General features: G+C 52.1%; 1 protein-coding gene across 8 annotated transcripts in view; it reads left to right on the plus strand.

Moving 5' to 3' along the window:
• The window catches only part of MAPK8IP3 (mitogen-activated protein kinase 8 interacting protein 3), a 62,900-nt gene that overhangs the window by 1,024 nt on the left and 35,870 nt on the right, over positions 1-26,006 (plus strand). For all 8 annotated transcript variants that reach the window (XM_017858323.1, XM_017858324.1, XM_017858319.1 and 5 more), the window contains exons 2-4: positions 19,173-19,293; positions 23,456-23,526; positions 23,808-23,899. In XM_017858323.1, the coding sequence (XP_017713812.1) occupies positions 19,173-19,293; positions 23,456-23,526; positions 23,808-23,899 (284 nt within the window). The remainder of the gene's footprint in view (positions 1-19,172; positions 19,294-23,455; positions 23,527-23,807; positions 23,900-26,006) is intronic.

The following is a 26,006-nucleotide window of genomic DNA, read 5'->3' on the forward strand; positions in this document are numbered from 1 at the left end:
CCACCCCTCTGCCCGCCGTGAGACACCTCCCTAGAGCACCCCCCGCCTGCCCCGGGACCCCACCCCGATCCCCGGGGACCCCGTTTTCCGCCCAGGCCTGGGCCCTGGCCCCTCCTCCGGGCCCCAGCCCTGAACGCTCAGCCCCAAACCCGATGTGCCTGGCGTCATCCCCGGGGAGTTCAGCTTCAAAGCCAGGCCTCACTCTCCCCTCCCCACCCACCTCTGCATGCCAATTCCCTTTGCTTTCGTGCGTGTGTTCAGTCAAAACCGTTTCCCGATCCCAAGTGCTACCTCTGTTGGCTGCCATTCAAAACCCACCTAGAAAAGGAATCTCTGGTGTTCTTAGGGTGCTGCAGCCGTCTGCTGATGATGTTGGAGGCCTTGCCTTGTCCCTAATCCCGTATTTTGAAGGTCTGTGACATGGGTGAATTGGGTGGTTGATGTAAACACAGAACAAGGCCGCAAGGCGGGCTGCTCCTCTGTCAGCAGAAGGAACACTCGAGTTTCTGGAGGTGATCTCTTTGCCACTTGGTTCCTTGCTTGGCGAGATTGTTAGCTGATGTAGCCAGGGCTGAGAAGCCACTCTGGCTTCTGAGGAGTTAAAAGTCTGAGTTTGAAGCGTTTAATTCTGGGCTAGGATGTCTCCATAACCTGGAAATCGCTTATTTGTGAAGCAGTTACAAGAGCCGTGCCCTGTGGGGAGCTCCACTTAGCTTCATTCATTCACCGTCAGATACCGAGCTCGGCCTGCCTGCATGTGGGCCCAGAGCCTCGCCCTTTGTGGGAAACAGGTTCAGGGAGGCTGGTTCCCATCCCTGCTTTGCCTCTGTGACCTTGGCCTGTCGCCTGCCTGGGGTTTGATTTTCCATCAAAGGAGTGAAGTGCACTAGGGCGATCTCTTAAGCCCAGAAATTGCCTCATTCTAGAAGTTAGGTAATGCTGTTTGACTTGTGAATAGACATGTCTTAGGAAATGAGCTTCAATTTCTTTTCAAGTAATTTGGATTAACACATTCTTGGCTTTAATAGGAAAATAAAAGATGGTGTCAGTATTTTGGCTTTTTCTGAAACCAAGGTGATTTATGGCCTAGTTTGGTTTAAAACGTGTTTATAAAAATAATAACAGTATGTTATATCATGCCTCCTTTACCGCAGTTTCTATTGCGTTTGGGTCATGTCTGTCGGGAGGCAGTTGTGTGTTGATTGGAATGCCACGGTTCCAGCAAAACTGAGTTAAAGTTCTCAACCTTAGGGAACGCAAGGGTTCATGGATGTTGGAGCTCAGGGTGACTGTGGGCATTTTACTGGGAAGGAAACTTGTCCCGAGAAGTGGAGGGGCTGAACCAAGGTCACCCACCCCAGAAGTGCCCAGCCAGGATGCAGAGTGAACCCGACGCCGGCCTGGGCGCTTGCTTCCATGTCAGGCAGCTGCAGGCACCGGAGGGCTGCTCCCCAGAAGCTTGGAGTGCCAGGGCTCCCCTCGCTCAGCTGTGGAGCTGTGGTTGCCCCGCTGTGCTGGGCACCACCCTCCACTTCTCTCCCACACTCAGCGGCCTGACCTAGATTTCAGGTGGGTTTCTTCTCTTTCACCTTGTACCTATGTGGTCAGTATAGTGGATGAGAAGGAACTGACAGGAGAAAATCAAGATGGCCAACGTTAAGGCTAGAAATTATAACCTTGCCGCTTAAAAATGAGCTCTGCATGGGATAGGCGCTGCCCAGCTCTGTGCGGTTCACATGTAAGCTGCCATGAGTGCATCTGCCCTCCCCCAGGGCTCCCGCTGGACTGAGCTGGCGGGTGTGCTTGTGGTTTGCAAAGCTCTCGCCTTTAGTCTGAGACCCACCATTGCCCCAGCTCTTTAGAGAAGCTGCAGGGAGAGCTTCCGGAGCCGAGCCCCGAAGCCAACCAATGCTTGGCCAGCATGGAGGCTGTGATTAAACGCTAACAGTGCGCCCTTGGAAAGACCTCAGGGCCTTACAACTAAGGAAAAGGGCTCGATGCTGTCAACATTTGGCACGCCTCCTCCTCTACTGAATCAAGCAGACCTTCATTTCCAGCTTTGTAGACCATTGCTCCCTGTGGGTCAGCGTCTTTTCTAGGCAGGGACTTGTGATCACATAGACGTGTGTCTGATAAGAGGGGAGCGGGACGTCACATGCTGCAGGCATGTCTTGTTGCAGAGGAGCTCCTGGGTGAGCTGTCAGCAGAAGCTCCGTCCCCAGCCACTCAGCTCAAGAAGGCTTAGTCAGAGCTGGGTAACCTGAGCCACTGCAGCCTCTGAGCAGACAGAATCTGCAGGGTTTTGAAAAAGCCTGAGCAGAGCAGACATCCCTGTTCCCATCTTCTTGCTGGTAATAACCACAGTGATTCCCAGTGTGCTCTGAGACCAGGCAGCTGGGTGTATGGGAGTGACGGGAGCTAGAGAGGGTGGGGTCTCCCGAGAGAGTGACCCAAGCTGTGGAGTCTGCAGACCCCAGCCTGAGTGTCAGCCCGGCCCTCAGGAGCCACACACCCTGGGTCCATCCTCTTCCCCTCGCTGGGCTGCAGTGGCCGCGGACTTCGCAAGTCAGTTTCATCTCAAGATCCAAGCACCATCACTGGCTGTTGGTTGCCTGGAGAACTGTGGGTAGGCAGATGTAGCAGAGTCAGGGGAGAGCCCTTGACGGGTTCTCAGGGCCGCCATGGACGGCAGGCACCGGACATTGCTGTCCACCTACCAGACAGTGCAGTTTCTGGTTGTGCAGTTTCTGTTACAAAGTTTTCTAAATCCCTCAAGTTCTTTCTCAGTGGAAAAGAAGGTGGGAAATGGCAGCTGAACGGGGTGGCGGCTGGCGAGGAGCAGATGCTGCCTCCACATGCACCGTCCCGTGCAGCTCCAGAGGAGGGCTGTGCAGAGCCGCCACGTTTGCCCTACTTACCCGGGCGGCAAAGAGCCCTTCTCCCATAGTGACCAACCACTTAGCTCACAAGAGGAAAAATAAGGTGTGAGAGATGACATGTGAGTATTAGTAGTCATTATTTGCCTTAAAATCTTCTTAACCCTAAAGAAACTGCTGCTGTTAACACCCCCCAGGCTCATGGCAGGCAGCTGGAGCGGGTGTTCTCTCAACAAGACCAGATCATGATGTTTGCTGATCATTCAGCATTTGATGCTGTGTAAGGAAAGGATGCAAGGAAAGATAGTTTTATCCAAAACTTACTTTTTCCTAGTTAAATAAAAGTTATCGGCCGGGCGCGGTGGCTCAAGCCTGTAATCCCAGCACTTTGGGAGGCCGAGACGGGCGGATCATGAGGTCAGGAGATCGACACCATCTTGGCTAACACGGTGAAACCCCGTCCCTACTAAAAAACACAAGAAACTAGCCGGGCGAGGTGGCGGGCGCCTGTAGTCCCAGCTACTCCGGAGGCTGAGGCAGGAGAATGGCGTAAACCCGGGAGGCGGAGCTTGCAGTGAGCTGAGATCCGGCCACTGTACTCCAGCCTGGGCAGCAGAGCAAGACTCCGTCTCAAAAAAAAAAGTTATCAGCTGGGCACAGTGGCTCACATCTGTAATCCCAGCACTTTGGGAGGCTGAGGCAGGCAAGAGATGAGGTCTCGCCATGTTGCGCAGGCTGGTCTCAAACTCCTGGACTCAAGCAATCCTCCCACCTCAGCCTCCCAACATTTGACATTGAACTCCTGACCTCCTCATTTCAGGTCAGGAGTTCGAGACTAGCCTGGCCAACCTGGCAAAACCCCATCCCTGCTAAAAAAACAAAAGAAAAAAAAATTAACCGGATGTGGTGGCGGGCGCCTGCAGTCCCAGCTACTCGGGAGGCTGAGGCAGGAGAATCACTTGAACCCAGGAGGAGGATGTTCCGGTGAACCGAGATCACACCACTGCACTCCAGCCTGGGCGACAAGAGTGAGACTCTGTCACTAAATAAATAAATAAATGTCATTCATTTCATAGAGTATTTGGGTAGGATTCAGCTGGAGATAACAAATACCATAATCTTGCTCTACAGAGATTATCAGTCTGCCATTTTTTCCTCTTTTTTTTTTTCCTCCGCCCCAGATGATCTGCAGGAAGTTTTTTCCATAAATGAATTAAGATGCATCAGCAATTTTATTTTGTTTTCATATGACAAATAGTAAATTCACCACTGCTTAGCCAGAGTATGTGATTTCTTCTCCTGCCATGTTATGATATTAAGAACAGTTTTTTAAAAAATGTTTTTTAAATGAAGCTATCAAGATGAGTCCGCAAGAGCTGCCTTTCCTAGGTGCCTCTGAAAGCTGGTCTGGTGTAGCTGCACCACTCACCAGGAGTACAGCAGTCTCCCTAAAAGTGGAGCAAATACTCGTAGGAACCATGGAGAAGGAGGTACCTGCTAGCCAGAGGGAACACGGGACAGAGGCCAAAGTGGCCTGGAGGCTGCTGGGCGCAGCCTGCCCCTCTGCCCCTCTGCTGCAGGGGCCCCTGGACCACACTGGCAGCAGTCAGACAGGGCCGAGAGCTGAGAGAAGTCAGTTCTTCCAAAATTAAGATTTCTAAATGAAATATGTTTCATTTTTAAGTTTTTAAAACCCGTTTTGAAATAATGTCCAGAAAGGTTGCGGAATTAACACTCCTCACCCGGCTTCCCCAGTGCGGGCGCCTTCCCACACTGCTTTCTCTGGCTGTGTGAGGGGCTCAGGGGTCCCTGTGTCCTTGTTGTGTCCTATGTTCTGTGGTGGCCCCTCGTTCTCTGCTCTTTGCGACCTTGACCATTGCGTCAGTCACTTGGCAGCTGTGCCTCGGTCTGCCTCGGTCTGGCTGATGGGCCCTGGGGACCAGACACAGGGCACGTCCTCAGGCCTCAGCAGGAAGACCCGTGGCGTGCAGAGCCTGCTAGATCCTTAATCTGTGCCAGATGGGCATCAGGTAAGGGGCACAAGATTTTTGGATGGGTCCCTTTCCCCAGGTTCCCATTTATTTTCAGGGCAGGAGGATGAGCTGTTAGCGCATGAACATCACTGCAGAAGATCGCCAGGAGCTGCATGGGGTGCCGGCTCTCTGGCCTTGTTTTCCTTTGCTCTGTTGAAAGTTGGGCTCCCAAAGCCGGGCGCAGTGGCTCACACCTGTAATCCCAACTCTTGAAAGGCTGAGGCGGGTGGATCATGAGGTCAGGAGTTTGAGACCAGCCTGGCCAGTATGGTGAAACCCCGTCTCTACTAAAAATACAAAAATTAGCTGGGCGTGGTGGTGCGTGCCTGTCATCCCAGCTACTCAGGAGGCTGAGGCAGGAGAATCGCTTGAACACAGGAGGCGGAGTTTGCAGTGAGCCGAGATCACAACGCCACTGCACTCCAGCCTGGGCAATAGAAGGAGACTCCGTCTCAAAAAAAAAAAAAAGTTGGGGTCCCGAGCTCCCCTTGCCAACCTGAGTGTCCATCCGCCACTAGGTCCTGCTGTTCTTTTGGCCTCAGGAATTCTTTAATGCCCCCACTTTTCATCTCCTTTGCTGCTTTCTGCTTCCAGTCACCACCATCCCAGGGTCTCCTGGCTACTCCCACCCCCGTCACTTCGCCAGCCCAGAGAATCCTCACAAAGCATAGCTGGTCTCTGAGTGCTAGGCTGAATTCCAGGCAGGGGCATTAGCTGATTGCTCTCCTGAGGCAGTGTGGACGTCTCAGACGGTAATAACATGAGGGGATCTGAGTGACAAAGTGGGCCAGGACACTGGGTGGACAGAGTGAGGCTGTCCCCCCCAGGTGATCCCCCACCGGGCCCACCGCTCACCAGCCTCACCTGCCTCTGGTCTTCTGGCTGCCACCCACCCGTCCTTCAGACCTGCAGCTCCTGCCACCTAGACCACCTGCCCCCACCCCACTCTCGGGGTTTACCTGGCCAATTCCCGTCCCTGCCTGATTTGCTGGTGTCTGCTTCCCCAGTGCACCTCCAGAGAAGCCCCCATCACCCAGCCTGCCCGCCCCTGCCTGGGGAACTGGGCCCCCACCAGGCCTCCCTCCCGGCTTCCACAACTTAAGCTGTTCCCTGCCAACAAGGGGCCGGCACCCTCTGGTTCATTCAGCCTGAGCATGTTGTTTCTCTTTCTCGGCACAGCCGGAGATGCTGGTCATCTGTGTATGTGTTTTTGTTTTTGTTTCTGTTTTTTTGAGACGGAGTCTCACTCTGTCGCCTAGGCTGGAGTGCGGTGGCGCGATCTCGTCCCACTGCAAGCTCCGCCTCCCGGGTTTACGCCATTCTCCTGCCTCAGCCTCCCAAGCAGCTGGGACTATAGGCGCCCGCCACCTCGCCTGGCTAGTTTTTTTTCGTATATTTTAGTAGAGACGGGGTTTCACCGTGTTAGCCAGGATGGTCTCGATCTCCTGACCTCGTGATCTGCCTGTCTCGGACTCCCAAAGTGCTGGGATTACAGGCTTGAGCCACCGCGCCCAGCCCATCTGTGTATGTGGATAAGGGGAAGCCAGCTTTCCCCTGCCTCTGCGCACATCTCACCAAACTGTGCAGTTCCTGAAGGTCAAGAACTGTCTCTTTGGAGTAGCCTTTCTGTCTGACACAACATTCTGGGATGATGGAAATGTTGTATTTGGTGCTGTCCAGTTCAGTAGCTGCTGGCCTCATAGGGCCATTGAGCATTTTAGGTGTGACTCATGGAACTGAGGAACTGGGTTTTTAGTTGTATTTACTTATTTTAGAGATGAGGTCTTGCCATGTTGCCCAGGCTGGTATCAAACTCCTGGACCGAAGCAAATCCTCCCACATCAGCCTCCTGATGAGCTGGGACTAGAGGCTCATGCCACTATGCCCGGCTGTGTTTTATTTTAATTAATGTAAACATGTGGCCAGGGCTTCCATACTGGACCGTGCGGCTGTGGGCAGTCTAGCTGAGCTGCCTGCATGTAAGGGCAGATGGTGAGTTACTCAGCTTCATGCAAGAAAGGAAGATGCTTAAAAGGTGGGTTTGTTTCCTGTTTAATGAACATTTTCCAGAAAGTGAGGAGATCCCGAAAGAGTGGGTTTCAGATACAGGAGACCAGACAGGAGAAAATATTGTGAGATGGAAAAGTGGATGCCAGCAACAGGAAACAGCAGAGAGGGGCTGAAGTTCTCAAAAGGCCAAGAAGAGCCTGGTGGGAAATCGGTCTTACCTCAGAACTGCCTGTGCTCAGGGCACAGGATCGACTTTTTCACCTTGGGCTGCTTTTTCTTTTCTTTCTGTGGGTGAGAATTTTATTGCAGTATCATTGACATACACTGAACCGTACATACTTAAGGAGTACAATTTGATGAGTTTTGAAATCTGTATGAACACCTGAAGCCATCCCTGCAGTCCAAGCAGTGTAGATGCCCAGACCCCAGAGTTCCCTGTGCCCTGTGTAACCCCCCTCTGACCCTTCCTTGCCCCACCTGTCCCCAGGTAACCACTGATCTGCCTTCTGTCACTGTAGGTTGATTTGCATTTTCTAGAGCTTTGCATACTGGCCTCCTGCAGTGCATACGTGGTTTCCTATGACCTCTTCCACTCGGTACAGTGATTCAGGGACTCACCCAGGCCGTGTGTCCTTTCTCCGAGTCCCAGGCCGTGTGTCCTTTCTCCATGGCCAAGCAGGGTACCAGCAGTGCTGTTTGTCCATCCGCCTGCCTGCAGGGGAGCTGGGCAGCTTGCTTTTACGTAACCTTCACGCGTGAGTGGCTTGTAAGCCCGCTCACCCCGGGGCAGGGTGTTGGGCCAAGCACTGCTTGAGGTAGGCTGGCGGTGAAACCCAGAGGCTAGAATCTGCTTCTGAGGGGGATGAGTCTTTGCAGAGACCCTTAGAGCCCAAAACATCATTACCCTGTTGCATTTTTTTTTGAGCCACTGTTAGGGCAAGAGATCCGGGGCATGCCACGTGAAACGCGACAGGGCCTTTCCTCAAGACCACTCCCCTGTGCAGTGGGTTTCCCACACAGGGCCTAGGGCATTTCCATTCTTGTTATCAGCAACCAGATTCAAAACTTGCCTTTCGTTAAAATTTCTGGGTGCCCTTTCCTCCCCAGGCCTCTGGGGAGTTTTGGGCTCCTGTTCCCTAACCTTTCCCCAGCCAGCCTTCCCATCCCCTTTCCTTCTCCCCAGGAAATGAATTCCCAGATAAATGCACAGTCCCAGTGCGCCCTTGCACAGGTGTGTGTCTGTGTCCCTGCCTGAGGTCAGAGCGTTTCTGTTTTGAGAGCAAGGACCCTTTGTCTCCGGAGAAGAGCGAACAGAGGCGCGGTTAGCGGAGGCGCGGTTAGCGGAGGCGCGGTTAGCGGAGGCGCGGTTAGCGGAGGCGCGGTTAGCGGAGGCGCGGTTAGCAGCCCCGTCCAGTGCAGCCAGAGGGAGTCAGAGACTGGGGCTGGTTAGGAAGTTTCAGAAGCCAGTGAGTGTAAACTCCTAAGAATGCGCCCAGAGAATAAAAGTTTACTTGAGAATAATTTTTCCCTGGGAGATGTTTCATAGGATGGGACATTTAACTTGGGGTTTTAGTTTTATCTTCATTTTTCTTCCGCTGGTACCAACCATATAAATTTATATGTATATATATATGTGTGTGTGTGTATATATATCCCAATACAAATGTATATGTACTAGTAAGACAGATGGGGAAATATATATATATATATTTCCCCATCTGTCTTACCCATTCTTGAAAATCAGTGTGTATTCAACCAGTTGGGATTTGTTTCATGTGGACACTGAACCCAGCAGTCCCTTTCACAGAAACGTGAGGAAACCTTGCTTTTCAACCTGATTTTTGGATTCGCGAGCTGGTGGCCGGATCTCTCCGCCCCACGTGTAATACCTGAATAGAGAAATGTCCTTCCCTCCACCCGTTTGCCGTCCAGCAGGCTTCGGGGGCAGCTTTGTAGCTGCAGGGCCACCCCCTGCGTGTCCTCTCTCTGCGTTTAGATCTAGGTGGCCAGGCAGTTGTGGGAAATGGAAAGGGCTCCGACTGCCCCTGCCAGCCCTGGGTAACCACAGCCATGCAAGGTCCCTGCCTGTACCTGGGAACTAGCTGTGAAGGGCATCCGCCAGGGATGTGCCCAGCGCCCAACTGTTTGCCTGCTTAAAAGACCAAAAATGAGCCTTTTTCCTTGGAATTCATACCGCCCCCTCATTCCCAGGGAAGGAAGCAAATTGATCGGTATTGCCAAAGAACGAGATCTGTGATTCGTGTCAACATTTGTTTCTAACCAACCAGCCAGAGCTGAATTGTTTCTCGCTGCTGAGCCTGGCCTAACGGACAGATGAGAGGGGAGGTTTGGATTTTTTATTTTTATTTATTTATTTATTTTTTGAGACGTAGTCTCGATCTGTTGCTCAGGCTGGATTGTAGTGGCACAATCTCGGCTCACTGCAACCTCCGCCCTCCGGGTTCAAGCAATTCTCCTGCCTCAGCCTCCTGAATACCTGGGATCACAGGTGCCCGCCACCACACCCGGCTAATTTTTTGTATTTTTGATAGAGATGGGGTTTCACCATGTTCGCCAGGCTGGTCTTGAACTGCTGACTTCAGGTGATCTGCCCACCTCAGCCTCCCAAAGTGCTGAGATTACAGGCACGAGCCACTACACCAGCTGAGGTTTGGATTTAATGTGTTACTTTACTCACCAGGAAAGTGTCCATGGGTTGTGAAAGTTACCAAAAGCCTGTTGATCGCCCTGTGAAAGAACTTACCTGGCCATTGCTCTGACATTCTGAGTCCAGAATATTGTCGTCTTGATTTTATATTTGACATGAAAAGTCAGTCACTGTGTAACTTTGTTTACATATAAAAGGAAGGATGATCTCATTCTATGGAATACTAAAATACCTGACTTGGATTACTAGATTTTGGAAGACCCTATGCTCTCAGGTCATTTCTTTTCTTTTTCTTTTTTTTTTTTTGTGAGACAGTCTCCTGTCATGCAATGGTGCATTCTCGGCTCACTGCAACCTCCGCCTCCCGGGTTCAAGCGATTCTCCTGCCTCACCTCCTTAGCTGGGATTACAGGTGTGCACCACTACACCTGGCTAATTTTGGTATTTTTAGTAGAGACGGGGTTTCACCATGTTGGTCAGGCTCGTCTCGAACTTCTGACCTCGTGATCTGCCCACCTTGGCCTCCCAAAGTGCTGGGATTACAGGAGTGAGCCACTGTGCTCGTTTATTTCAATATATATCTTGACATTCACCGAAAATACTAGGCAAGGTGGCTCATGCCTGTAATCCCAGCACTTTGGGAGGCTGAGGTGGATGGATGACCTGAGGTCAGGAGTTTGAGACCAGCCTGGCCAACATGGCAAAACCCCGTCTCTACTAAAAGTACAAAAATTAGCCAGGTATGACTGGGCGCAGTGACCCACACCTGTAATCCCAGCACTTTGGGAGGCCGAGGCAGGCAGATCACGAGATCAAGGAGATCGAGACCATCCTGGCAAACACAGTGGAGCCCCATCTCTACTAAAAATACAAAAAAATTAGCCGGGTGTGGTGGTGGGCGCCTGTGATCCTAGGTACTTGGGAGGCTGAAGCAGGAGAATCGCTTGAACCCGGGAGGCAGAGGTTGCAGTGAGCTGAGATTGCGTTACTGCACTCCAGCCTGGGCAACAGAGCGAGACTCTGTCTCAAAAAAGATAAAATAGGCCAGGCGAGATGGCTCAAGCCTGTAATCCCAGCACTTTGGGAGGCCGAGACGGGCGGATCATGAGGTCAGGAGATCGAGACCATCCTGGCTAATACGGTGAAACCCCATCTCTACTAAAACTACAAAAAACTAGCCAGGCGACGTGGCGGCGCCTGTAGTCCCAGCTACTCGGGAGGCTGAGGCAGGAGAATGGCGTGAACCCGGGAGGCGGAGCTTGCAGTGAGCTGAGATCCGGCCACAGCACTCCAGCCTGGGTGACAGAGCGAGACTCCGTCTCAAAAAAAAATAATTAAAAAAAAAAAAAAGATAAAATAAAAATTAGTCAGGCGTGGTGGTGGGTGCCCATAATCCTAGCTACTCGGGAAGCTGGGAGACTGAAGCAGGAGAATCACTTGAACCCAGGAGGCAGAGGTTGCAGTGAGCCAAGATCACGCCACTGCACTCCAGCCTGGGTGATGGAGGAAAGAAAGAAAGAAAGAGAGAGAGAGAAAGAGAGAAGAGAAGAGAAGAAATTCACCGAAAAGCAAATTCTGAAAACATAAGTTGAATTTAATTTTCAAGCAGAGCCCTTTGATCGTGGGAGGGATGGGGAAGTACATCTTAAAAACATGTCTAAAAAGGGAATCCTGTGGCATATTGGTACCTAGACGTGAGAGTTGTTTCGTGTCTCAGCTGAGGAGCGACACCCATGTTTTCCTTCATTTTGTAATCTCGAGTCATTGATCCGTGGGATGCTCAAAGGTGACCCACAGGTAGCCTCACACGTCCGGCTGCCACACGGCGTTTCACTAGACTCGGCTAGAGAGGTAGTCGTGTCAAAGACACGCTGCCCTGCAGCACGGATCACGAGCATGTGCACAGAAAGCTTTCACTTTGCTACCGTTACACCTTCAGCAGGTCTCTGGGACCAAGATACTACCGTGCTGTATTCCGAGTAGTTCTTTTATTTTTTTATAACCTAGTACTATGCAGGCCCATTCAACAAAAATGCTGATAGTTAAAACGTTATTTTTCTCAGCTCCGTTCATATTTTGTAATCGTGCTTTATAGACTTATATTCATCTCTCTTCCCCAAGTCCCCACCACTGAAAATTCTTAGTTCTCTCTCTCTATTTTTTCTTTTTTTTCCTGAGATGGAGTCTTGTTCTGTCACCCAGGCTGGAGTGCAGTGGCGCTATCTCGCCTCACTGCAAGCTCCGCTTTCCGGGTTCATGCCATTCTCCTGCCTCAGCCTCCTGAGTAGCTGGGACCATAGACGCCTGCCATCACCACGCCTGGGTAATCTTTTTTGTATCTTTAGTAGAGATGGGGTTTCACCTTGTTAGGATGGTCTCGCTCTCCTGACCTCATGATCCGCCCATCTCAACCTCCCAAAGTGCTGGGACTACAGGCGTGAGCCACCATGCCCGTCTGAAAATTCTTGGTTCTCTTAAATCAGAAGTAAATGGTTTTTTTTTCTTTTCTTTTTTTTTTTTTGAGACAGAGTTTCACTCTTGTCGCCTGGGCTGGAGTGCAATGTCATGGCCTCAGCTCACTGAAACCTCTACCTCCTGGGTTCAAGAGATTCTCCTGCCTCAGCCTCCCGAGTAGCTAGCGATTACAGGCACTGCACCACCGTATGCCCGCCAATTTTGCGTATTTTTAGTAGAGACAGGCTTTCACCACGTTGGCCCAGGCTGGTCTTGACACTCCTGCATTCTCAGGTGATCCCCCCACCTCGGCCTCCATAAAGCTGCTGGAGGTTTCTCACCAGGCGTAAGTTCACTCGCCTATATATATATATGCTTTTTTTTTTTTTTTTTGAGACGGAGCTTTCGCTCTTATTGCCCCAGGCTGCGAGTGCAATGGCGCCAATCTTGGCCTCACTGCAACCTGTGCTCGCCAGAGTTCAGCTGATTCCCTGCCTCAGGGGCCTCCCTTAGTAGCTGGCGCGTATTACAGGCATGCAGCCACCCACGCCCAGCTAATGTTCTGTATTTTGTTAGTAGGAGATGGGTTTCTCCATGTTGGTCAGGCCTGGTCGGTCGGAGACTCCCGAGCCTCAGGTGGATCCACCCGCCCTCAGCCGCTCCCGAAGAGCCCTCAGGCTAGACTAATGCTGGGATTTACAGCAGTGGAGGCCCACCGGCGCCTGGGCCAGAGGATCTTTAACATAAAAGGGTGCAGTGGCTCACACCTGTAATACCAGCGCTTTGGGTAGCCAAGGCAGGCAGATTCCTTGAGGTCAGGAGTTCAAGAGCAGCCTGGCCAACGTGGTGAAGCCCTGTCTCTACTAAAAATACAAAAGTTGGTCAGGTGAAGTGGCTTACACCTGTAATCCCAGCACTTTGGGAGGCCGAGGCAGGCAGATCACAAGGTCAGGAGATCGAGACCATCCTGGCTAACTCGGTGAAACCCCGTCTCTACTAAAACTACAAAAAATTAGCCAGGCGAGGTGTCGGGCGCCTGTAGTCCCAGCTACTCAGGAGGCTGAGGCAGGAGAATGGCGTGAACCCGGGAGGCGGAGCTTGCAGTGAGCTGAGATCACACCACTATGCTCCAGCCTGGGCAACAGAGTGAGACCCCGTCTCAAAAAAAAAAAAAAAGTTAGCAGGGCGTGGTGGTGGGCGCCTATAATCCCAGCTACTCAGAGGTTGAGGCAGGAGAATCGCTTGAACCTGGGAGATGGAGGTTGCAGTGAGCCAAGATCTCACTACTGCACAGCAGCCTGGGCAACAGAGCTGTCTCCAAAAAAAATAAATAAATAAGAATTTTCCAGCGTCCAGCCCCAAAAGCCCCATCAGAGGACTCTTCACTTCCTCGAGATGAGTTTTCTGTCACCCCAAGTCTAGCCCTGAGCATCTTCTCACTGAAATCAACAACTCAACCTTAGGGGCTGGGCGAGGTGACTCATCTGTAGTCATCACCACGCCTGGGTAGTCGCTGTGCTTCGGGAGGCTGTGGCAGAAGGATTGCTTGAGCCCAGTAGGTCAAGGCTGCAGTGAGCCTTGGTCATGCTGCTCTACTCCAGTCTGGATAACAGAACAAGACCCATCTCCATAGAGCAAGACCCCATCTCAAGCAGTCTTCCTGGCTCAACCTCCCAAGTAGCTGGCACTATGGGCATGCAACAGTATGCCCAGCTAATTATTTTTTGCAAAGGTAAGGTCTTATTATATTGCCCAGACTGGGCTCGAACTCTGAGCCTCAAGTGGCACTCCTGCCTCAGCCACCAAAAGTGCTGGGATTACAGATGTGAGCCACTGTGCCCGGCCTGAGACCCCATCTTTAAAAAAAAAAAAAAATGGCCCCTTGCTAAGGGGCAGAGACCTGGTGCTTTCTGACAGGTGAGTTGCATAACCAAAAAATAAATATGTGTGTAGGTGATTCAAAATGATTCTCAAATTAATCTAGAAGGAAAAATTAGGAATAACCAAGAAAATGTTGAAAAGGAAGATGTAAGAGGGAGAGCAGATATTAGATACTAGAAGGTACCGTAACACCACAACATCCGTTTAAAAACCTGTGGTGCTGGCTCCGAAACAGACTGAAATATGGCCAGGCACAGTGGCTCATGCCTGTAATCCCAACACTCTGGGAGGCTGAGAGGGGATCGCTTGAACCCAGGAGTTTGAGATCAGCCTGGCTAACATAGGGAGACCCTATCTCTATAGGAAAAACATAAAAATTAGCCCAATGTGGCGGTGGCACGTGCCTGTGTTCCCAGCTGCCCGGGAGACTGAGATGGGAGGATTCCTTGAGCCCACGAGGTCAAGGCTACAGTGAGCCTTGACTGTGCCACTGCACTCTAGCCTGGGTGACAGAGCAAGACCCTGTCCCAAAAAAATTGAAAAATAAAAGTAAAGGGAAAAAAAGCCTCATTAAAAAAAAAAAGTATAAAAGAAATGTTGAGAGTTCTACAAAATGGCTCTGTCCCACTTTTTGCGGGGAGTGTAAAGTTGGGACACCTCTGAAGAGTCACTTAGCAGTGCATGACCACATCCTCGGAGAGCAGAGGCCAGCAGGCGGAGGTACAAAGACGCATGCGCACACAGCTTTTTGTGTTTGTTTGTTTTTCTTTTGAGACAGAATCTCGCTCTTGTTGCCCAGGCTGGAGTGCAATAGCGCGATCTTGGCTCACTGCAACCTAGATTCAAGCAATTCTCCTACCTCAGCCTCCGGAGTAGCTGGGATTACAGGCGCATACTGCCACGCCCAGCTAATTTTTTATATTTTTAGTAGAGACGGGGGTTTCACCGTGCTGGCCAGGCTGGTCTTGAACTCCTGACCTCAGGTGATCCACCTGCCTTGGCCTCCCAAAGTGCTAGGATTATAGGCGTGAGCCACCGCGCCCGGCCAGCCTTTTTATAATAGCAAACATTTTAAAGCAACCTGAAAGTCCATAAGGAGATAATGGATTGAGCAAACTGTGCTCTACCCACACACTCCCAGCAGAACACACACCTGCCAGAAATGGAGGTGGTAGAATATGCCTGTTGGTGTTGAAAGGCATTTCAATATAAATCAGTGAACAAATCAGGTTACAAACACTGTGTACAAGATGATCGCACATCTGCTCTATGCACACACATACAAATCCAGAAGCACGTCACACAATTTTAACTGACCCTATAGACAGAGCCTTGTAATTTAAATTTTTTTCTGTTTTTACCTAACACCAATTTTCCTACAAAAACATACATTGTTTGTATAATTATTTTCATTTTTTATATAACAGGAAATAAAATTACCTACTTTAAAAAATATCTAGGCTGGGCGTGGGGGCTCATGCCTGTAATCCCAGCATTTTGGGAGGCCAAGGCGGGTGGATCACCTGAGGTCAGGGGTTCGAGGCCATCCTGGCCAACATGGTGAAACCTCGTCTCTACTAAAAATACAAAGAATCAGCTGGGCGTAGTGGTGGGCGCCTATAATCCCAACTACCTGGGAGGCTGAGGCAGGAGAATAGCTTGCACTCGGTGGGGGAGGTTGCAATGAGCTGAGGTCATGCCATTGCATTCCAGCCTGGGCAACAAGAGCAAAACTTTGTCTCAAAAAAACAAACAAACAAAACAAGGCCAGGCGTGGTGGCTCACACCTGTAATCCTAACACTTTGGGAGGCCAAGGTGGGAGGTTTGCTTGAGCTCAGGAGTCTGAGACCAGCCTGGGCAATATAGTGAGACCCTATCTCTACAAAACCTTTTTTTTTTTTGAAAGAGAGAGAGGATCTCACTGTCATCTGGGAGTGCAGTGGAACCAGCCTCAGGGCTCACTGTAGCCCCGACCTCCTGGGCTCAGGTGATCCTCCCACCACAGCCTCCGAGCTCACTGGAACTACAGGCAAATGCCATCGTGTTCAGCTAATTTTTTTATTTTTTTTGTAGAGACGGGATTTTGCCATGTTGCATCTAACTCCTGGAGTCAATCAGTCCAGTCACCTCAGCCTCCCAAAGTTCTGGGATTACAGGCATGAGCTACCACTCCCTGCCTACAAAAACTTTTTGTTTTTTCGTCTTGTTTTGTTTTGTTTTTTGGAGACAGAGCCTCACTCTGTTACCCGGGCTGGAGTGCAGTGGCGGGATCTCAGCTCACTACAACCTCCGCCTCCCAGGTTCAAGCGATTCCCCTGCCTCGCCCTCCCGAGTAACTGGGATTACAGGCGCCCGCCACCAAGCCCAGCTAATTTTTTTTATTTTTAGTGGAGACGGGGTTTCACCATGTTAGCCAGGATAGTCTCCATCTCCTGAACTCGTGATCCGCCCGCCTCGGCCTCCCAGAGTGCTGGGATTACAGGCGTGAGCCACCGCGCCCAGACAACTTTTTGTTAAAAGTTATTATCAGGCTGGGCGTGGTGGCTCACACCTGTGATCCCAGCACTTTGGGAGGCGGAGGCGGGCGGATCATGAGGTCAGGAGATCCAGACCATTCTAGCTAACACTGTGAAACCCTGTCTCTACTAAAAAACGCAAAAAATTAGCTGGGCGTAGTGGCGGGCGCCTGTAGTCCCAGCTACTGGGGAGGCTGAGGCAGGAGAATGGCACGAACCCAGGAGTCAGAGGTTGCAGTGAGCAGAGATCGCGCCACTGCACTCCAGCCTGGGCAACAGAGCGAGACTCCGTCTCAAAAAGGAAAAAAAAAAATTCTTATCAGTTGATTAATAGCATGTGTGTGTTGTTCATATGCTAGTTGTAGCCACAGTTAATTCAAAACCGCTTATTTTTATTTTTTGTGCCGCTGCACAGAAAAGTCATGCATTTTCCCAGCTGTGGAGTGTTCGTTTTTCTTCATTTTCCTTAAGTTGCATGTGATGCCCGTAACAGAGACCCTTCCTGCTGCCTCCTGCTCCCTGCCTGCCCCTCCCACCTCCTCTGTGGTTTTCTGCCCTCTCAGTAACTGCACAAGATGAGTCACTTCTTGGGCAGAGCCCCAGTGGTTTCAACACAAAGACCTTTTTAGAAGCTGCTGCTATAGGAAGAAGCGTCGAAGGGCCTAGTATCCGGGTGGGAGAGTGGGTAGAGTTATTATAGGGAACACAGCTGTGGCCACTACCCGTGAATCTTCCAGATCCCAAAAGATGAAATCCACTGCCCGGTTTGTATTCCCATCTTCTGAGAAATCCTTTGTCTCCAGAACCCAGCTGACGCTGGGTGCAGTCGCTCAGGCCTGTAATCCCAGCATTTTGGGAGGCTGAGGTGGGAGGATCACTTGAGCCCAGGAGTTTGAGACCAACGTGGGAACCATAGCAAGACTAAAATTTTTTTTTTTTTTTTTTTTTTTTTTTTGAGACAGAGTCTCGCTCTGTCGCCCGGGCTGAAGTGCAGTGGCGCGATGTCGGCTGACTGCAAGCTCCACCTCCCAGGTTCACGCCATTCTCCTGCCTCAGCCTCCCAAGTAGCTGAGATTACAGGCGTGTGCTACCATACCTGGCTAATTTTTGTATTTTTTAGTAGAAACAGGGTTTCACCATGTTGGTCAGGCTGGTCTCGAACTCCTAACCTCAGATGATCTGCCCGCCTCGGCCTCCCAAACTTCTGGAATGAGGCAGGAGAATCACTTGAACCCGGGAGGTGCAGGTTGTGGTGTATTTTTTAGTAGAAACAGGATTTCACAGCATGAGCCACTGTGCCCAGCCTCTACAAAAAAATTGTAAAAATTAGCCAGGCCTGGTGACACATGCCTGTGGTCCCAGCTACTCAGGAGGTGGAGGCAGGAGGATCATTTGAGCCCAGGTGCTCAAGGCTGCAGTGAGTTGTGATCACACCACTGCAGTCCAGCCTCAGAGACGGAGCAAGACTCTGTCTAAAAAAAAAAATGCTGGGCTCACGCCTGTAATCCCAGCACTTTGGGAGGCCGAGGTGGGCGAATCACAAAGTCAGGAGATCAAGACCATCCTGGCTAACACGGTGAAACCCCATCTCTACTAAAAATACAAAAAATTAGCCGGGCGAGGTGGCGGGCTCCTGTAGTCCCAGCTAATCGGGAGGCTGAGGCAGGAGAACGGCGTGAACCCGGGAGGCGGAGCTTGCAGTGAGCCGAGATCGCGCCACTGGACTGCAGCCTGGGTGACAGAGGGAAACTCAGTCTCAAAAAAAAAGAAAAAGAAAGCCCAGCTGGTATTTATACTTCTTCCAGTGCAATTTCTTGATAATATCCCCCAGTTTTCTACTCTGTATAAACAAGGTGTTAACAGCTGCCTCTCTGGGCTCCTGTAGCAATTACACTCGTGGCATCGATGCCTGGCCACACCTGGGGCCTCACTGGCCCCTCTGCTCCTCAGACCTTTCATGAGCTGCTTTTATTTTGCAAAGTGTTTTGTTTTCACTTGGTTTGATAATAATTTTTTCCTGAAACTTACCACATAAGGTTAAGATTACAAACCTAGACCATTCTCCCTGCCTTTTTATTTAAGGACTAGGAACAAGACTGTGTTGCTGGTTATCCCAGCAACGATGGTGTCCTGAGCTGAGTTGCAACTGAGATGCAGAAAAGTAGGCTCAACCTTGTTCTGAGGCATGGAGTTGAGAGGAGTCAGATGGCTCCATTGCAAACAGGACTGGCTGCATGCTCATGGATCCCAGTGCATAAATGGAAACACAGGGCTCTGTGTTCAAAAATTAGCAAACATTTCAAGATGGCAGCAGCCAACCCAAGCATGGAGCCTTCTGAGTGCAGGGTCCTGCATTGCTGCCCGGGTCTCGTGCAGCCATGAAGACAGCCATAATTGGAAACAACAGGCTCCCTTCACAGCAAATCCTCCCTGGACAGGAGACTGCTGGCATGTCCCGGGGTTGTGAGCACCGCCAGAGGGAGAGGAGGGTGCAATCATGCAGTCCTGGAGGGCTCTCCCGCCCTGCTCCCATGGCTCCTCACTGTGCCTGAAGAGGGTGGTGACCACAGCCATGTGGCGGGAAGCCCCCATTCTGGCTTGGCCCCTGGCTAGCTTGTGGTCTTGGGGACATCTTTGGCCCCTGGGCCCTCAAAGCCTGTGGTCCTTCAAGTGAAAGGCAGCTGCTCCACACTCACTCATGATGCCTGCTCTTTCCCTCCCTTCCATGCACAGAAATTCATTGAGTTTGAAGATGCTCTGGAACAAGAGAAGAAAGAGCTGCAAATCCAGGTGGAGCACTACGAGTTCCAGACGCGCCAGCTGGAGCTGAAGGCCAAGAACTATGCCGATCAGAGTAAGTGGCTGGCGGGAGCCTGGGGGTGCACCTGATGGGCGCTGCCCTGGGACGGCTCTGGCTGGGGAGGACATGGGGCGCCTTCTGCACAAGGGGACGAGAGGAATCCCAGTGGGAGCCTCAGCTATGTACTCCAGCTCTTTGCACTGCTGCCTGTTTCTGTAATGGGCCCCAAATTGTGTGTGGACATAAGTAAAGAAGGTCCCTGTGGCCCCAGAGCACTTTTGCTTCAGAGTGGATTCTGACCCCCAGATCACAAGTCTGTGGTCCTGAAGGTCCTTCCTGCACCTTTTGAACAGAGCTCCTGCAGCCCCTGGGTCCCCACCTCTCCGCACTGCTGAGGAGTGATGGCTCCTTCTCAGGCAGGAGGGTGGGCCCGGTGGTGTGGCCCCACTGGAGTGACAGCACCTAGGTGGGGGCACAGCTGATCAGGGTGTCTGTCTCCTGCAAGGCGAAGTGGCAAGAGGGATTTATTATTATTATTATAAGAACAATTGGTTTACTTATCTTTGCTTCAACTCTACTGTCAGTGTTATAGGGCAGGCGTGATGGCATGCGCCTGTGGTCTCAGCTGGGCTGACGTTGAGGCTGCAGTGTGGGCACAGAGAGACTCCATCTCTAAAAAAATAAAAGAAAAAACAGGCCGGGCGCGGTGGCTCAAGCCTGTAATCCCAGCACTTTGGGAGGCCAAGACGGGCGGATCACCAGGTCAGGAGATCGAGGCCATCCTGGCTAACACGGTGAAACCCCGTCTTTACTAAAAAAAATACAAAAAGAAACTAGCTGGGCGAGGTGGCGGCACCTGTAGTCCCAGCTACTCGGGAGGCTGAGGCAGGAGAATGGCGTGAACCCGGGAGGCGGAGCTTGCAGTGAGCTGACATCCGGCCACTGCACTCCAGCCCGGGCGACAGAGCGAGACTCCGTCTCAAAAAAAATACAAAAAAAAGAAAAGAAAAAACAAAAGGCCCGGGCACGGCGGCTCACGCCTGCAATCCCAGCACTCTGGGAGGCCGAGGCGGGCGGATCACCTGAGCTCAGGAGTTCGAGACCAGCCTGGCCAATATGGCGAAACCCCATCTCTACTAAAAATACAAAAATTAGCCAGGCATGGTGGCGCACACCTGTAGTCCCAGCTACTAACTGGGCTGAGGCAGGAGGATCGCTTGAACCCAGGAGGTGGAGGTTGCAGTGAGCCAAGATCATGCCACTGCACTCCAGCCTGGGTGACGGAGTGAGACTCCGTCTCAAAAAAGAAAAAATTTAAAAAAGAAGAAGTGATGATTTCCTGTGTGATTTTCCTTTTCTGTAATTAGATGTTTTGTTTTGTTTGGAGACAGAGTTTCACTCTTTTCGCCCAGGCTGGAGTGCAATGGTGTGATCTCAGCTCACTGCAACCTCTGCCTCCCGGGTTCAAGTGATTCTCCTGCCTCAGCCTCCCGAGTAGCTGGGATTACAGGCACCTGCCACCTCACCCGGCTAATATTTTGTATTTTTAGGAGAGACGGGGTTTCACTGTGTTATCCAGGACAGTCTCGATCTGACCTCGTGATCCGCCTGCCTCGACCTCCCAAAGTGCTGGGATTACAGGAGTGAGCCACCATACCTGGCCCCAGATGTTTTAATAATTGCCACTGATCCGGCTGCGGTTTCCCTAGCTACCTCAACAGCAGGTTCCTTCATCTCTGAAAAGTTAAGATCAAATTGGGGAAAGAAACTGTTTCCATATGTTAGACCTACTGCTATCCCCAGCCAAGGCCTAAAGGCTGCTGTGCTGACAGTGACCTGCTGACGAGTCTGGGGCAGAGGGTGACCGCGGTGGCAGCTTCCACACACAGGTGAACACACTGGCATTCACAGCGCAGAGCAAGCCTAAGGGCCGCGCTGAGCATACCTAGATCATGCCTTTCCATAATTACAGAGTCTCTCCTGGCCCCTCAGCTTTCAGTGCATTTCGTGTGTGAAACATTCTTAGCTCTCGTCTTAGAAGAGAAAAACATAAGCTCAAATTACAGGCAGGGCTGGGAACAGTGGTTCACACCTGTAACTTCCACACTTTGGGAGGCCGAGGTGGGAGGATCCCTTGAGCTCAAGAGTTCAAGACCAGCTTGGGCAACCTGGTGAAACCCCATCTCTACAAAAAATACAAAAATTAGCTGGTCATGGTGGCTTACAGACTTGTAGGCCCAGCTACTTGGGAGGCTGAGGTAGAGGATTGCTCAAACCCAGGAGGCAGAGGCTGCCATAAGCCTTGATCATACCACTGCACCCTAGCCTGGGTGACAGAGAGAGACCCTGTCTCAAAAAAAAGGAAATCAAATTATAGGCTGAGGCTGTTCACTGGGCCGGCACCAGGAGTGGGGACCAGATGAGGGCAGAGAGCTGGCCCTGGGCTCCCTCCAGGTGGTGGCTATGCTCTGCCCCGGTGGGAACTCACAGAGAGGCTGCGGGGCTCTGGTCCCACACAGACAGGCAGCCCCTCCCGCGGCCACAGCTGTTGCTGGGGTCAGCACAAACCTCGGATGGCTGATTGGCTCCCTCCTCCAGCAGCCAGTTACATGTGTGTAGCATGCACTGTCTATAACTCGTGTGCTGTGTGCGGCATCTGTGAGTGTTGTTGAGTGGTTTGGAGGCCTGTGTTTGCAAACTGAGGTTGTGTGCTGTGTGGAGCGTCTGTGTGTCGTGTCTGGTGTGGAGTCTGAGTTGTGTTGCTGTAGGTGTGGCGTCTGAGTTGTGTGGCTGTGTGCGGCATCTGTGGTGTCCGTGGTGCTGGTGTGCGGGTCTGTGAGTTGTGCACTGCGTGCAGCGTCCTTGAGTGTCTAGTGCGTGCGGGCGTTGTGGTGCTATGTTGCGGCGTTGGCGAGGTTGGTGTGCTGTTGTGTGGCCGTCTTGAGTGTCATGTGGCTTTGGTGCAGCATCTGTGAAGCCTGGTGTGTTATTTACTGTGTGTTAGTCACATTTGCTGCGTGCAGCGTCTGTTAGTCACATGTGTCGGGTGTCGTGTCTGTAAGTCCTGTGTCGTGTCCAGTGTCTGTACGACGTATGTCAGGTGTGGCATCTGTGAGTTATGCTGTTGGGTGCTGTGTCTAAGTCACGTGTGTCAGGTTTGATGTCTGCAAGCACCTCCAGCTCCTTAGGGAAGACCAGACTGACCGCTTGGCGCTGACGCCTGTGCTGCTCCTCTGGATGGGATCCCCATGCTGGCAGCGTAGCCTCCCTGGGTGCCTGGTAGAGATGCAAGAGCCCAGCGTAGGCAGCCGCAGCCTCCAAGGCTATGCCGGGCCAGCTACCCCCCAGGCCCCAGAGCAGGATGGCCAGAGTGAGATGTTGAACCACATAATCTGTGAAGTCATTTCCAAACAGACACCAGAAAGCCGGGGAGGATGGGAGGGCAGCATGCTGAGGACAGGGCACAAGCTGGTGGAGGACCTTACCATGTGCTCCCCGGGGCTGTCTCTCACCTCGCCACACCAGCCCTCCCCATTGGTGTGCTGCAGGACAGAGCTGAGGTTTGAACACAGCCGTGGAGGCGGCCATCAGGCCGGGGGCACGCTTGCTCCATCAGCGTGACATGGAGTGGGGTCCCCTGGGTGCGGATGCCCATCGGCCTGTCATGCTGCTTCTGCATCTCTTGGGCAGAGCACATCTGGGGCCAGAGGGGACCATGTTGGTGTCACTGGGGGCCTCCCATTTAAGGGAGATGTGACTGTCAGCCCAGAAGGCGCACGATCATGATTGGTCTCCCCAGCCCTTGGCATGTGTGCGGGACCCCGCTGCTTGTTCTGCCAGGCGCGTCCCTTTGACTTGTCTTGGAGGTTACTCACTTTGAATCCCGCCTCCTCCCACAAGCTTCTTGTGCACCTGTTCCCATGCCTGGCGTGCCTGGGTTTTGCCTGCATCTCAGGCTCCTGGCTGACTTTAGCACAGAGAGCGCCTGTGGGTCTCCCCACCCCCATATTTAACTCCCAACAGAGCCGAGTGTTCTCCCATGGCACAGTGCGCACACAGCAGCCCCCCAGACGGCCCTGTACTTGCAGGGCTGCTGCTGGTTGCCCCAAGCCCCAGCCTTGTCCTGGAACCCTCTCCCTCCACGGTTACAACCCAGAGGAGTTCAGGGTCATCGAGAAGCGGCTTGTGCGGCTCAGACAGTGATTGTGTTTTCCAGTTTCCCGGTTGGAGGAGCGGGAGTCGGAGATGAAGAAGGAGTATAATGCCCTACACCAGCGGCACACAGAGGTGGGTGCCCAGAAGCAGGCGCAGGGGCGAGGGTTTGAGAGGGGGCTGCGGCCTGATGCCTGCGACTCTTGCGGACTGTGGTTTTCTTCCCTAGTGGGTCCCTTTTCTGGCATTTGCTGCCAGGCTTGAAGGCTGTCAGCCTCAGGCTGGTTAGATTCCCCTCCAGGATGCTGTCTTGATTTCTGCCCCCACAGGGCAGCTGGGAAAGCTTCACAGGTTAGAGAGGGGAGGGAGAGAGCCCCCCCACGGCAGAGCTAATGCAGACGTTTCCCTCCTCGCAGATGATACAGACCTACGTGGAGCACATCGAGAGGTCCAAGATGCAGCAGGTTGGAGGAAACAGCCAGACCGAGAGCAGCCTGCCGGGGCGGAGGTATGCGGGGCGCGGCGGGCGGAGGTGTGCAGGGGCAGGGACGGGCCGGGGTCATGGTGCTTGTTATGGCCTGCGCTCTGGGCTCAGGACGACAGGGAGCGCTCTGGAGACCCAGGAGGAGGGAGCTGGTTGGAGCGTGGCTGAGCAGTGATGTGGGGGGGCTGCCCTGGGCGACGGGCCTGTGTGGATCCCCTGTGTCCCTTCTGCTTGGTCCACAGTTCAGTCAGGGGGGCCCCAGGAAGCTCGCACACATTTAACCCTTGCTATCCACAGATTCTGTTTGCCACTTTATCTACTCACTAAAATGTATCTGACCTCAGCCGGGCACAGTGACTTATGCCTGTAATCCTAGAACTTTGGGAGGCCAAGGCGGGAGGATTACTTGAGCCCAGGAGTTCGAGCTCAGCTTGGGCAACCAGCAAGATCTTGTCTTTACAAAAAAAAAAAAAAAAACAAAAAAAAACAAATGTTTAGAAATTAACTAAGCATGGGGTGGCACTTCTAGGACATACTGCCTCAAATAACTGCCTGTAGTCGCAGCTACTCAGGAGGCCGAGAGAGGAGGATAGCTTGAGCCCAGGGGCTGGAGGCTGCAGTGATCTACAGTCGCGCCTCTACACGCCCGCCTGGGCAGCAGAGTGAGCCCCTGTCTCTACAAAATAAAATAAGAAAATCATCTGCTCATGTGAGGTCAAAGAATAAACAACAAAAAAAGAGGCTGGCGCGGTGGCTCACGCCTGTAATTCCAGCACTTTGGGAGGCTGAGGTGGGTGAATCACTTGAGGTCAGGAGCTCGAGACTAGCCTGACCGATGTGGTGAAACGCTGTCTCTATTAAAAATACAAAAATTAGACCAGGCGCAGTGGCTCAAGCCTGTCATTCCAGCACTTTGGGAGGCCAAGGCGGGCAGATCACAAGATCAGGAGATCAAGACCATCCTGGCTAACACAGTGAAACCCCGTCGCTACTAAAAATACAAAAAATTAGCCGGGAGTGGTGGCAGGTGCCTGTAGTCCCAGCTACTCTGGACACTGAGGCAGGAGAATCACTTGAACCTGGGAGGCAGAGGTTGCAGTGAGCCAAGATCGCACCACTGCACTCCAGCCTGGGCAACAGAACGAGACTGTGTCTCAAAAGAAAAAAAAAAAATTCAGGGTGGGCGCAGTGGCTCACACCTGTAATCCCAACACTTTGGAAGCTTGAGGCAGGCAGATCACTTGAGGTCAGGAGTTTGAGACCAGCCTGTCCAACATGGTGAAACCCCGTTCCTACTAAAAATACAAAAATTAGCTGGGTGTGGTGGTGCATGTCTGTAGTCCCAGCTACTCTGGAGGCTGACACAGGAGAATCACCTGAACCCGGGAGGCAGAGGTAGCAGCAAGCTAAGATCGTACCACCCCGCTCCAGCCTGGGTGCTACAGTGAGAGCCTATCTCAAAAAAGGAAGAAAGGAAGTCAGTGCTCAGAGCACTTCACAGTCCCTTGCAGACAGGCACATGGTAGGAGAGATGGGAGTGCCTGTGCTGGCTTCCCACAGAGGCGGACAAAGCGATGTTCTGCCCCTGTTCAGCTCCTGTCCGGATGCTTGGGGAGGAGACAGGAGGGCCAGACAGTGTCACGTGTCGTGCATGAGGCCAGTGCTGGGGCCAGTACCAGGGGGCTCCAAGCCCAGCTGTGACACCAGTTAGTGGGGTGGTCAGTCACCCTATATTTCTAACCTCCTTTTCGCTTTTGTAAAATAAAGGAAATAGAACTGACCGGGATGCATTGCTTTGAGGACTTGAGGTCACAATCTTATACGCGTACCTGCATGTGTACATATTTCCCCTCAGGGCAATGGTTTAGTGTTTGCGGGACTTTCTAGAACATTCTGCCTCAAATAACTGACTTTGTGGATGAGCCGGGAGCCTTGGCCAGCCCTGTACTGAGTCTCATTCCTTCCACAGGGTGGGGATATCGGTGGGTTTCCAGGGCTCAGTGCTGCTTTTCCTCAGAGAGCGGGGGGAGCCTGCCCAGATTGGGTTCCTCTCCATTTTCTGTGCCCTTTGAGTCAGGAGAAAGCCGGGCTGCAGGCCTCAGGGAGCAGAGCATCAAAGATCTTGCCAGGG

Source organism: Rhinopithecus bieti, unplaced genomic scaffold, assembly GCF_001698545.2.
Source record: "Rhinopithecus bieti isolate Rb0 unplaced genomic scaffold, ASM169854v2 scaffold_47707, whole genome shotgun sequence".
Classification (NCBI taxonomy): domain Eukaryota; kingdom Metazoa; phylum Chordata; class Mammalia; order Primates; family Cercopithecidae; genus Rhinopithecus; species Rhinopithecus bieti.